The sequence below is a fragment of the Notolepis coatsorum genome, assembly GCF_963971535.1.
Source record: "Notolepis coatsorum genome assembly, chromosome: 1".
NCBI lineage: Eukaryota > Metazoa > Chordata > Actinopteri > Aulopiformes > Paralepididae > Notolepis > Notolepis coatsorum.
In genome coordinates this window covers 105,131,629-105,144,487 of record NC_140165.1, presented here as the reverse complement: position 1 = coordinate 105,144,487, position 12,859 = coordinate 105,131,629, and the positions used below count along the sequence as shown (strand labels likewise).

General features: G+C 42.7%; 1 protein-coding gene across 4 annotated transcripts in view; it reads left to right on the top strand.

The window, feature by feature from the left end:
- Positions 1–12,859, top strand: part of LOC311235317 (endophilin-A1-like) — a gene marked incomplete at both ends in the record, with an annotated part of 84,616 nt that overhangs the window by 52,714 nt on the left and 19,043 nt on the right. For all 4 annotated transcript variants that reach the window (XM_084322745.1, XM_084322742.1, XM_084322744.1 and 1 more), the window contains 2 exons: positions 4,250–4,318; positions 10,695–10,767. In XM_084322745.1, coding sequence (XP_084178871.1) covers positions 4,250–4,318; positions 10,695–10,767 — 142 coding nt within the window. The remainder of the gene's footprint in view (positions 1–4,249; positions 4,319–10,694; positions 10,768–12,859) is intronic.

Below are 12,859 nucleotides of genomic sequence, written 5' to 3'. Positions count from 1 at the left end.
GGTTATAGGAACAACCGCCTCATGTTAGAACCAAGGGGGTGGTTGGTTCCCTGGTGTGTTGGTAGCGGAGTCAACTCTCGGGGTAGGCCGGGTTTGGCCCCGTCTACCTGTGAGTGTGCCCCTGCACCTTTCATGACGTCTGCCAATCATGTCAGCCTTCTCTGCCTCGGCCCCTCTAGAGAGTCGAGGTTTTTTTTGTGGAGGCTGCGACATGGTGCACAGCATGCCAGCATACGCCCCTTCCGCCGGGGTGCTGTTTCAGCAGACCCCTTTGGCGCCTGTCTAGTCCGCAGTGCTCCAGGCTCAGGTCGAGTGGCCTGTTGCCTGGATTGAGGGATCGACCTCTTTTGGGGGTTGTCTCCCCGGTGCACTGCCTGGTCCCGCTGTGGGTGTAGCCTCTTGAGTGCTTCGGGCGGCGTGCTGTAGGGGGTAAGCGCCTGCTCTTGGATGGGCCCTGTCCGAATACGCTGGCGATGTGGGGGGTGGTGTCACTAGTGACCACCTGGTGGGGTCTCGATGCTGCGGCGTCGTTGGCCTCACCAGGCCCCCTTTTCCGGGTGGTCCAGTCCCTTCCTGGGGCTGGGTCCTCCTTCGCGCTCCGCTGCTACGGCCTTGCCACGGGGTTGGGTTTTTGCCCTTGACCCCGTGATATTAGGGGTTGTAACGGGGGTTTTATTTCTTCCCATTCGTTCCCTGGGGCATGTGGGTTGCGCGTTTGTGTAGTCGTGGGTTCTTCTGTGGAAGGTAAGTCCCACGGTCTGCTCACCCTGTGCGTTTGAGTTGCTAAACTCCTCTTCCCACAGTCGGATCCGTCAGACTCACTGAGGACCCCGTGGTCTTCGCCTTTGTGGTGAAAGACTTGGGAAGGAGCTGTTAGTATGGCCACACCCCTGCTTATGTAGAGGAGCGGATGGGGGTGTGGCCAGGCGGATGGGTGTGTAAAGGTGCATGTGAAAATGTATTCAGTGCTAGTACTGATATGGAAGTGGATTCCAGTATGACGCAGAGCGTCACTACACTCATATAACTATGGTTATAGACATAACCGTATGTTATCACAACACACAATCTAAAACCCCTCCCTACCTCCCAAACCGTTCCTACAATACTTGTTTTAGGTTGCATGATCATGTATACATTTATTATGTATTATATATTTTTTTATGTTTAAATATCAACATTATCTGGCAATTCTCACTCAGTAAATACTATCAAACTCCTCTGACGTCATCTGGTCTTTCCAAAGACCAGTTATGAGACACGAGCGTGTGCACACACACACACACACACACTACTACTACTACTTAAACGTTAATTGAACGTACAGTAGAGAGAGGGAGAAAGAGAGAGAGACAGGCTCAGCCCCCCCCCCCCCCCTCACTATTGGAACTTCGCTGTTTTCTCTGTCTGTGAGCAGGGTTAGCTAGCTTAGCTTAGTTAGCGCCAGAGCCAGTGGCGGCCGGCCGATAGTGGGCGCTAGAGCGCCGCCCTCCCTGGTTAAAAGAGAGAAGAAGAAGAAAATATATATATATATATATTTTTAGAGCCCTAGAAATAAAATAAACATATTTAAAATGAATAATATTTACTAATTTTAAGTATGTTTGTGTTTCCAATGCACAATATAACGTTAATATATCAAATATAAATAATAGTTTTTCATTCACAGGAAGTCACTAATAACTACCTCTCAGGCTGGGGCGAGACATATCGCGCACAGCAGTGCGTGCACTGGTTTCATCGCTGTATCCTCGCAGCCAATCAAATAGGTCAACGCACATAACGCACTGTGCGTTGAAATATGATGGAAGCCGGGCGCGTTTTCAAGCGATCTATATCATCTAAGCAAGCAGCGTCTATACTTTCCGTAGCCGCATTTCTCGGAGACGCTCTAGCCGCATTTCTCGGAGACGCTCTCTGATTGACCGACGCCAGTTTCTACACTGGTTAGGCTTAGTTACTCTTCGAAGTTGGTTACGGTTAGAGTTTGTCTTAGAGCATGACGGCAAGTTCTTTCGACGGTTAAGCTTAGGCACTCTTTCAAAGTTGGTTAAGGTTAGAGTTTGTCTTAGAGCAGGGCGATAGAACGCCAGGTAGTTTGCAGGCTGTTCAATGCGGAAATGGGCAAAGACACAGCTCATGCTCATCACAGTACTTGTGTTGTGGTGCCTAACCTGGCTAACAAGAAGCTATTTGGCTAGCTGGATGCAGTCTGGACAGTGGATATACATCAACAGTCTGGGACTGTGCGACAGTGGACATATACACTTTATCAAGCCCTCCTGGACCACGTTTCAACTAAACAAAGTGAGTTAATGCGGTCTCTCTCTCTCTCTCTTTCTCTCTCTCTCTCTCTCTCTCTCTCTCTCTCTCTCTCTCTCTCTCTCTCTCTCTCTCTCTCTCTCTCTCTCGCTCTCTTTCTCTCTCTCTCTCTCGCTCTCTCTCTCTCTCGCTCTCTCTCTCTCTCTCTCGCTCTCTCTCTCTCTCGCTCTCTCTCTCTCTCGCTCTCTCATCACAGCGTGTTGTTGTTGAACTATAACATTTAATTTCGCAGCAGGTGACGCATAATGAATGAATGGTAACTTGTTTAAAATGACAAGATATATATATGTGTTCATTATTGGATTGATCATACGTGTACTAGTGTAGTATGAATGAACTCGACTTAACGTTGGAAACAGGTAACGTTATGAGTCAGTATTCGCTTGGTCAGCTGTCCGCTCTTTCTCACTCTCTCTCCCTTTCTCCCTCCCTCTCTCTCCCGTTCTCCCTCCCTCTCTCTTTTTCAATCTCTCCCTCTTTCTCAATCTCTCTCCCTCTCTCTCTCTCTCTCTCTCTCTCTCTCTCTCTCTCTCTCTCTCTGTATCTCTCTAATTTTCTCTATCTCTATATCTCACTCTCTCAGCTCAGAAATCCAATTTAGAGTAATTGGTTATCTTACTGCTGGGTCGTGCCACAACACACACACACACACACACTCATTGCTAGACACTGCTCTGCGCCTTTTAGACAGTGGTTTTATTGCTTCATCAATTGTGATCTATTCTCTGAAGTGTGTCTGTGCAGTATTCAGTATCTGTCAGTCCATTCTACCATCCTTGCATGACTTTGTTGCAATTGAATGGTTGATCTGAAAACGTGTGAAACACTTATCTGGTTGTTGGTGTTGTTGGACCTTTCTTTCTTCTCTTTTTTCTTTCATTCTTTCTCATTCTACCTCTTTTTATTCTGTTTCATTACATTATTAATACTGATTCTCTTCACTTCCTCTCTCACTTCCTCTCTCTCTGATACTTACAGTAGATTTCATTCACGGTTTTTGCTGCTCTGTCAGGGGCGCCTGGTGGTACTAAATCCAGATTGAACTCTGCCATTGGAAAGAGAAGATTTGGCCCGATCCATAGATGTGTGACTTGGCCATAATGTCATTTATAGGCCTGATATTCTATATTCTAGCCACTCAGTCCTAGCCCCTCAGCCCTAGCCACTCAGCCCTAGCCCCACTGTTGTCATGATCTGATCCTGCGACCATGTACTGTACATGTCTGTCTCTGTTCTTCTTGTTATGTATGTTTGCTGTGTTTTTTTGGAGCTCCTATTTATTTGCTGTAACATGAATTGCCCAGTTTGCAATATACTAATGAACTTGACCTTGACCTAGCCCCCCAGCCCTATCCCCTAACATAATATGCAGGCATTAAAGCGTTCCGTCTCCAGACGGATTTCCGTCAATTTGATTGGGAGATCCGTCAATTTGATTCGCAGTCTGACGGAATTGGCTACCTGGTATAATATGATTTGTTGATGCATACAGATTGAAACGAAATTGAGCCAATCAGAGGCGCCAAATATCATGAAAAAGGGATTTTTTTTCTCTGTCGCTCTCTCTGTCTCTCTCTCTTTCTTTCTCATTTCAACAGGAAATCACAACGTTCCTCACCCGCCTCTAAGTCCTTCTAGCCCGGTCAGAGACACACATCTTAACTCTCTCTCTTGTTTGTGTGTGTGTGTGTGTGTGTGTGTGTGTGTGTGTGTGTGTGTGTGTGTGTGTGTGTGTGTGTGTGTGTGTGTGTGTGTGTGTGTGTGTGTGTGTGTGTGTGTGTGTGTGTGTGTGTGTGTGTGTGTGTGTGTGTGTGTGTGTGTGTGTGTGTGTGTGTGTGTGTGTGTGTGTGTGTGTGTGTGTGTGTGTGTGTGTGTGTGTGTGTGTGTGTGTGTGTGTGTGTGTGTGTGTGTGTGTTTCTCCTGACAGAAAGTCAGTGAGAAGGTTGGAGGGGCAGAAGGGACCAAACTTGACGATGATTTCAAAGAAATGGAAAAGGTAATCTGTCTGTCTATCTATCTGTCTGTATGTCTGTCTATCATCATTACCCTTTGTATTGTGTAGATAGGAACAAACCACTCTAGCTTTAATCTCTTTGTACTGTGTAGATATAAACTAACCCTCTAGCTTTAATCTCTTCGTACCGTGTAGATAGGAACTAGATCGACATTGTCTGTCTGTCTGTTTGTCTGTCTGTCTGTCTGTCTACTGTAGTTTTAATGTAGTTGGTGTTTTTTTATCTAGTGGTCTTTTTATTGTAGTTTTAACAATTTTTTTTTTTATATATAGTGGTGAGTGTCTATGTATTGTGACTTTATGTTTGTCTTTCAACTACTACACAAATGAAGTTCCGAAAGGAAAATAAAGTAATTTGAAGTTGAAGTTGAAGTTGAAGTTAGTTTATTACACGCTAAACATTGCGTATTTCCAAGATAATCCAGTCTTTTATCCACTTTTTCCCCTCCTATTTTTCTGTATTTTCCTCCCATCCCAATTTAGTCGTTATGCCAATTCCCCCCTCCCCTTCCTGGTCGTTGCGCGCATGTGCCACCCACTGGTCGGTCTAGGGAGCCCTGGGCCCTCATTTATCAACAATTCTTAGAAAGTGTTCTATTTTCGTTCTTAAGCACAGAATTTAGAATGTACAGAAAAATCGGGATTTATCACACGTGCGTAGACGTGTCCCACGCACACCTGCAAGTACTCTGTGTTGATAAATATCACTTGATCTACGCTCCACGCTCGAGCACGGTTTTACGTATTTGCATATAGAACCACCCGTAATTAACCATATACGGTAATGAAACACCCCCATGAAATGTGGAAAAGTGGACTAAACCGAGCGAGCGCCTGGGAGAAATACGCGACAGACTGACAGACATGTACACGGTGATGTCGGAAACAGTCGGATATGATTTCTATTAACTTCCTAAAGACCATTGCTGCCTGGGCAGCGCAAACACTAATAAAGACCGTTAACCACTGTTTGGCGTTGGTGTCAATAACCGTGCTGGAATATGAATGCCCTTTTTTGCTTCATTCTTTTAAAGTTCGATTACCCAGGGATTAAAGTTCTCCGTAAATTTTCTACCTGCATGGTTTAATATGATTTGTAGAGGCATACAATCTATTTTGATGTCGGTATTAGGTATAGCCTATATAAATTATATATGCATAGCCTACATATGCAACAGTAATTTGTGCATAACGCAGCATGGCACAGACATGTCACACGGAGCCCCACGCCTGCATACAGTAAACTAACTTGATCGTTAATATAACTGTTGTCCTTGTATCTTTACGCTTATGAAAACATTAAATAATATGTATAGGCTATAGGCCGTCGTTTTGCCTTAATAGCCTATATTCTCAAATGGCATAATGGCTATCCGCTGTGGGCTATCTCCTCGCGGACGGCCAGTATACCTTTATATCATATCATATTCCTATGTCTCCAAGGAATCGTGGGGCTCTGGGGAATAAAGGTTGGGAACCCCTGCTATAGCCTATCCTAGGCTATTTTATTTACAGTAGTCTATTTATGATTTGTTTCCATAGCCGGTCTCAGTTATGCTGTGGCTGAGATGGGTCAGGATTAATGAAGCTGATAAGAGACTGCTTCTCGGCTATACGGATTAAAGCCACGATTGAAAATAATGTACTTCCTTCTTGACAATAGCATATACCAGGGGTAGGCAACCCTAGGCACGCGTGCCTGCATAGGCACGCAGGGGCATTTTCATAGGCACAGGGGCAGCATTAAAAAAAAATTAATAAAAATATTATAATTATTATTATTTATTTCTTTTGCTTTGAAATATTATAGTGAAATATTTTGCACTGTTGTTGCATTTATCTTGTTGAAATCCTCCCACAGGTTCTTTTTACTACCACATATTTAATTGAGACCCTTTATTTGTTTATTATTTCAATTTAGCTGGAAATACATTGCTACATCATTCAGTAACATTTGCAGAGCCTTATAACAAAAACATTATTACGGTCACCATTGTGACCAGTGGGATTAATCAACACATTTTATTATTTATTTTTCTATTTCATTGAACATTGCACATGTTAACACTTTAACTGCCGAAGGTTAAATTCATGATATACCATCCCTTGCCAGCTCTATTTGTCTATGGAGAAGTTCCCCTTCTTTGCAGGGCTATAACTTTTTAAATTCTATTGCTAGATTGCCATTATTAGGGCCCATTCAATGTCCTATATGTATTGTTCAGGGTGTATGAACGTTACACTTTTTCATTCACATATTCATACTAAAATATGATCTAAAGTATAAGTATGTTTTCATCTCTTTCTGCAGCTTTCTCTAGAACGTGATTTATAGCCCCAAATGCATTATATTGATGATCAAATACAGTTTGGTAGCGATCGGTGCCAGATGAAAAATTTCAAATGGACGTGCTTCTAGAAGTTTCTACGTATCATCTGATGATGACCGGATGGGCGGGGGATCGTTTATAATTCCGTGGGCAACGTTATACCATTCATCTAATGTGGGTCAAATGTTCATCATAGCAGTTAGTGTCGAACACGGTAATACTACACGCTAAAACTCACCCCAGTCTCCGCGGGCCGTTGGGCGATCAGCGTGGGGTAGAGAGTTTTCCATTATGGGATGTCGAAATACCCGGTCCATTTCCAGGTTGTATAATAGTATATACGTCCAAATAACGTTGTTTATTGAGTTAGGGCGAGCGATCTATTATCGAGTGTTTCAAGATGGAGTCGCGGGAGCTATAGAGAGTGGCCGGAAGTAATATGGGTGATCACCACTTCATCCACATGACTTCCTGTTTGGCGCTTCTGCCGATCGGCCACCAGATGGCGCTCTTGAACCGCTAGAGGGTTGAGAGGAGGCCAGCACTGTGTCTCAGGGCTGCGGAGGAAAAATATGATTTCGATCACAGATTTTTGAAATATTGATATTAAAGACGAGTTAGGGCGTCCTCTGCAACTTTAGCATGGCTAGGAAAGACGCCTAAACACGTTTTCGGCACTTGTTAAAAGCAATTTTTTTTACTCAAAATGTGAGTATTACCAAGTCAACTTGTGTTCTTAAAACAATAAGACAATAAACATAGTTTTATTAGGTTGAAATAATGTGGTTGTGTACTTATTTTTCTGTTAACCTATTATGGTTTGAAAACTGAAAACCTTAATGCACAGTAACTGAACTCAATATTTTTAAGTTTTGGTAACTTATTATTAAAAAAAAAATTACAGTGTAGTCTTGCGATCAATCAAAACTTATTTACACGATATACCTCACATTCACCCTCCATTCACATCCTGGTGTTCTCCTGGTGTTCTCAATTAGGCCTGTAGGTGGAGCTATGACAGCACACGTACAGTACACACACCGATGGTGTGTGATGTGTCCAAAAATGTATGGGCAAATGTGAGTGAAATGGTCGCACTGTATGCAGCTGTTTGTCTGCATTGCATTCCCCCCCCCCCAACTCAGATTTAGGGTTGATACAACCATCATAATAATATTGTTAATAATAACAATAACAATAATGATGTAATAATGTAAAAATTATCATTAAAAAGACCTGATTATGAGAAAAAAAATTACGATGCATGGAATATTGTTGAGGCACACTAGTTACAACTATATACAACTAACAGGCACTCCATGTCAAAAAGGTTGCTGACCCCTGGCATATACTATAACAATAATACGAGAGTAGAACAATGAATCTCACTGCCATGTAGCCTATGTATAGCCTGCCTATGTGATCAATAAAAACGCGAACTTGAATTCCATCATCATGTTGTGTCTGTCCACTATGTTTGTTACTTTGTTATTTTTTCCCCCTATGTAAAGCGACCTTGGGTCTCTTGAAAGGCGCTATATAAAATGAAGCTATTATTATTATTATTATTATTATTATTATTATTATTATTATTATTATTATTATTATTATTATTATTATTATTATTATCACGTCTATGCGGGAGCTCACAAATAGACTAGTCTCAGTGAAGTTTCAACGGAGGTCATCTATTCTAACCAACAAATTGAAGTAGAAAGAATTTCGTTGTGACCAATCTTATTTGGAAACATGACACACAAAATAATAGTATTTAGCTTTTTATTTTAAACAATATTTAATCACGTTTGGAGGTGGGTGTTCTGCGTCTGCCCCCCCCCCCCCCTGTGCCAAACAAGCAGGCCAACCTCTTCGCGCGTGAGCCCGTTATAATTACACTACTGTCGCTATTTTACAATTAACTATAATGAATTACGGGTCATACAGAACACGCCAGTGTTGAAACTAATGGACCCTGCATTGCAATATTCATATTCTACCGCTGGGCGCCAGGTACGCATGCCCTGAGCTGTGCGTAAATATACGCACAAAGTCAAGCACACGTTCAAATTGATAAGTCACACACTTTGCTTAGAAATGATCATACGCACGGGTTACGCACATATCTGTGCGTACGCACCATTGATAAATGGGGCCCTGACGTCTACCACATGCTTCCTCCGATACATAGGAGACAGCCATCAGCCTCTTTTCACCTGGCAGTGAAAATGACTCTCATTGGTGAAGTGTAACATGTGGGAGGTCACACTACCTTCACCATTTCCCTCCCTCGCTGTGCAGGCACCCTGACCGAACTGTAGGAGTCGCTGTTTACAATGACCAGATTACCACCCACCGGCTTCCCTCCCGCTGACACTGCCAATTGTGCCAGTATGACGACCGGCCAAGCCAGAGGCACCGCTGACAGCCGGATTCGATACCAGTGTCTCTGCGGTGGTAGAAGACAGATGCTTAGTCCGCTGTGCTACCCGGCTGCGCCTTAATCCAGTCTTTTTCCATAGATCGCGAGATAAAACATGTTATGTGCAATAAGCCCAAACCGTTCTTGTTGATCCGCTGAAACCCCAAATACTCCCAAATCAAAGGTATATACCATGTACACCGGTACCTTCACAAAATCATGAAGGGGAGGGGGTCATTTTAACTCAAAACCGTGATCGTGTTTGTCGAGCATGTTTTACGACCGGTAAAACACAAAACTGTGATCGTTAGAAAAACATGTTTCAGGTTCGGTAAAATAGACATAGAATATACCTTACCTTAGCCAGAAGGTATTCCAAAAAGAATAATTCCAAGTGATCGCATCGCCATCGCGATTACCAGTGTATACGTCTATACACGTTTCGATGGAAAATACGCTTCGGCAACGGAATTTTTAGGTGATCGATGTGAATCTCTGTTCAAGCAGGAGGAGGAGCCCTTACCAAAACCATACCATACTGCCACCTGGTGATATTCGATCGGCATTGCAATTCCAACGTAGTTAAATGAGCCAGGGATGGCTAGAATGATCCAGATGATGATTTAGAACGGGGATCAGAGGAAAAAGATCAAAGGATCTAAAAACGAGTTTACTCGTTATTGGCGCTCACCGCTTGTCGGCCAATAACGACTGTACTTGTTATTGGCGCTGAATGTGTTAATGTTTTATCTGGCTAAATAAAAAAGAATTTAAATAAAAATAAGGAACTACCCCCTCTAGCTTTACGAATGACAGGAAAGCTCTCGGCTTTACGTCAGACTGAGCCAGTCTTCATGAGACAGCAGTCAGACAGCAGACAGAAAGAGAGAGATGGAGAGGACAGTCCCGATGCAGAGAGGGTGGGGGGGGGGGGGGGCGAAACAGAGGGAGAGATAGTACGGAGAGAAAGGGAACGGAGATAGAGTCTTATTAATCTATTGTTTCATTTCCTAGACCTTTTTAAGACATTTTTAAGACTTTCGATTCGCATTTCATTCGGTTTAGATTCCTTCCTTCTGCTATACAAATTGACTGGTCCATGTACACTTGTTCATCTATGCACCGGGAAGATTCAGACTTAGTGTGGAATTCAAAATTCTACACTGTAAGAACAAACAACTCATGAAACAAACAACACAATGCAGAGACAACAACCTTTTTGGGCGATCAAAAGCTGAAAACAGCTATTTCTAGAATAGAATAGAAATCCTTTAATAATCCAGAGGGAAATTCGGCACTACAGATTACTCACATTGAACAACAATAAACATTTAGGTAGTCAATAGGACTAAAATAAGAATAAGAATATAAGAATATAAAAAAAGGAATAAAATAGAATAAAGAATAAAGTAAAATACGGAATAAAATAAAATAATAAAATATGGAATAAAACATCAGGCTCTGCCAAGAGAGGTCTGGAGAAATTCACACTAAGTTACAAAACATAAAAAAAAAATTAAGAAAGCGCAATACCAAGTGGGGTACTTTTACCTAGAGGTCTCTGTTTGATGACATTACAGATCCTACCTTTCATGTCTGGTCTCTGTAGAAAGTGGACACCACCAGCAGAGCTGCTCTGGACATCATGACCAAAACCACAGAATACCTACAGCCTAACCCAGGTAACACACACACACACACACACACACACACACACACACACACACACACACACACACACACACACACACACACACACAGTACCAAGATGGCGCCGCCTCTCTGTGGGCTCCGTCGAGATTGTGCTTGATTTGGTAATTTTTTTTTGTTTTACTAGTTTTTTTACGCACCAACTGCTAGTGCAGTTAATATATATGACCGTCAGACACTTTTAAACATTGGACTACAGTTTACTCACCGTTTGGATTGCTCTCTCGACCGGCTCGTTGACGAACACTGGCCGGCAGAGATTCTCACGCAGAACCACAACAACATCAGGCGTAAGAAGAGACAAAGGGGGAAAACAAGCAGGTGTTCGCAACAGACTCTGTTCCCGGGCTCACCGACCACCGCTCCCCAGCATCCCGAACCAACTGGACCACATCAGGGCCAGGATCAAGTTCCAGAGGGACATCAGGGACTGCGACGTCCTTTGTTTCACTGAGACTAGGTTGACGCCAGCGGTACCAGACCATGCTATCCAGCCCACCGACACAATAACTGGTGTGACCCAGGGAACGTGAAGACACTATCGGACCACTGCTCGACCAACCTGGAGTATATATCCATCAAGTGTCCATTCTTCATTCCCAGAGAATTCACATAGGTTAAAGTGAGTCAGAAGATGCTAAAGAACTTCTACTCATGCCCAATAGAGAGCATCCTGACTGCAGAGTGGCTCGCTCAGCAGAACGCACAATTGGAGGTGGGCTTCCCACTCTCCAGGGCCCTCATTCATCAACGTTGCGTACGCACAGATATGTGCTTAACCCGTGCGTACAACCATTTCTAAGCAAAGTGTGGGATTTATCAATTTGAACGTGAACTTGACTTTGTGCGTATGTCTACGCACAGCCCAGAGCATGCGTACCTGGCGCCCGGTGGTAGAATATATTATTACAACAAGGAAATAAGCTTCTGTGCATTAGTTTCAACACTGGCGTGTTCTGTATGAACCGTAATTCATTATAGTTCATTGTAAAATAGCAACAGTAGTGTAATTATGGTCAAAACCCTATAAATAGCATTTGGAATAATAGGTCTTTATCTCCGAATGAATGCAGCATGGTTTATATAGCGTTATCGGAATATACGGGGTGTACTGACTGACTGCGCTCTGCGTAGCTCAACTCGTTATTATTTTGCGCACAGACCGCAGAAACACGGGAACGTTTTGATTATATTTAAAAGGCTTTACGTTAAATGAAACAAGTGGAATTTCGAAGCTGTAAGCAGAATACAAGTCATATGAACACCCACGATATAGTGTTCTTCCCCCTTCCTACTGTATAAGAAAGAATAAAAAACGCATTGCAATGAGAACAGAGGGTGTATGTTATGTGTCTTAAATGAATGAAAAGCATACATGCTCTGGACACAGAGCATATATCGTGTGGGTGATATGACTTGTATTATGCTTACAGAATTCCACGTATTTAGTTTTACAATGTCAAAGCCTTTTAATATAAATCAAAACGTTCCCGTATTTCTGCAATCTATGCGCAAAATAATAAGGAGTTGAGGTAGATACACACTCAGAACGTATTACATGCTGGTATGCTGATAGAGTAAACTATTATATGTAATTCATATAGGCTACCTAATAGTATATGATTTTTAGAGGCATCTATTTTGTTGTCGGTATTAGGCTAATACCGACAACAACAGGGGGGGACCCTGATGTAAACAAGACAAACGTCTTTCTCTGGTCTGCATCCCCTTAACAATTGTGTGTATTGAGCCGTACTGTATTGTACCCATTCTGCAATCTGTTAATAAAAGTTTTCATTCATTCAAAATAGATGCCACTAAAAATCATATTATAGCCAATCGAACACAACTAATAAAGGCATTCATATTACAGCACGGTTATAATGACACACCAACAACGCGCCAAACAGTGGTCAACGAACGGTCTTTATTAGTATTTTGAGCTGTCCAGGCAGAATTGCAGCAATGGTCTTAGGGAGCCGTTGATATCTGACATCACCGTGTACAAGTCAGCCTTTTATTTATCCCATAAACACGGGTTGTGTCTTCTTGGTTCGGCAGCGC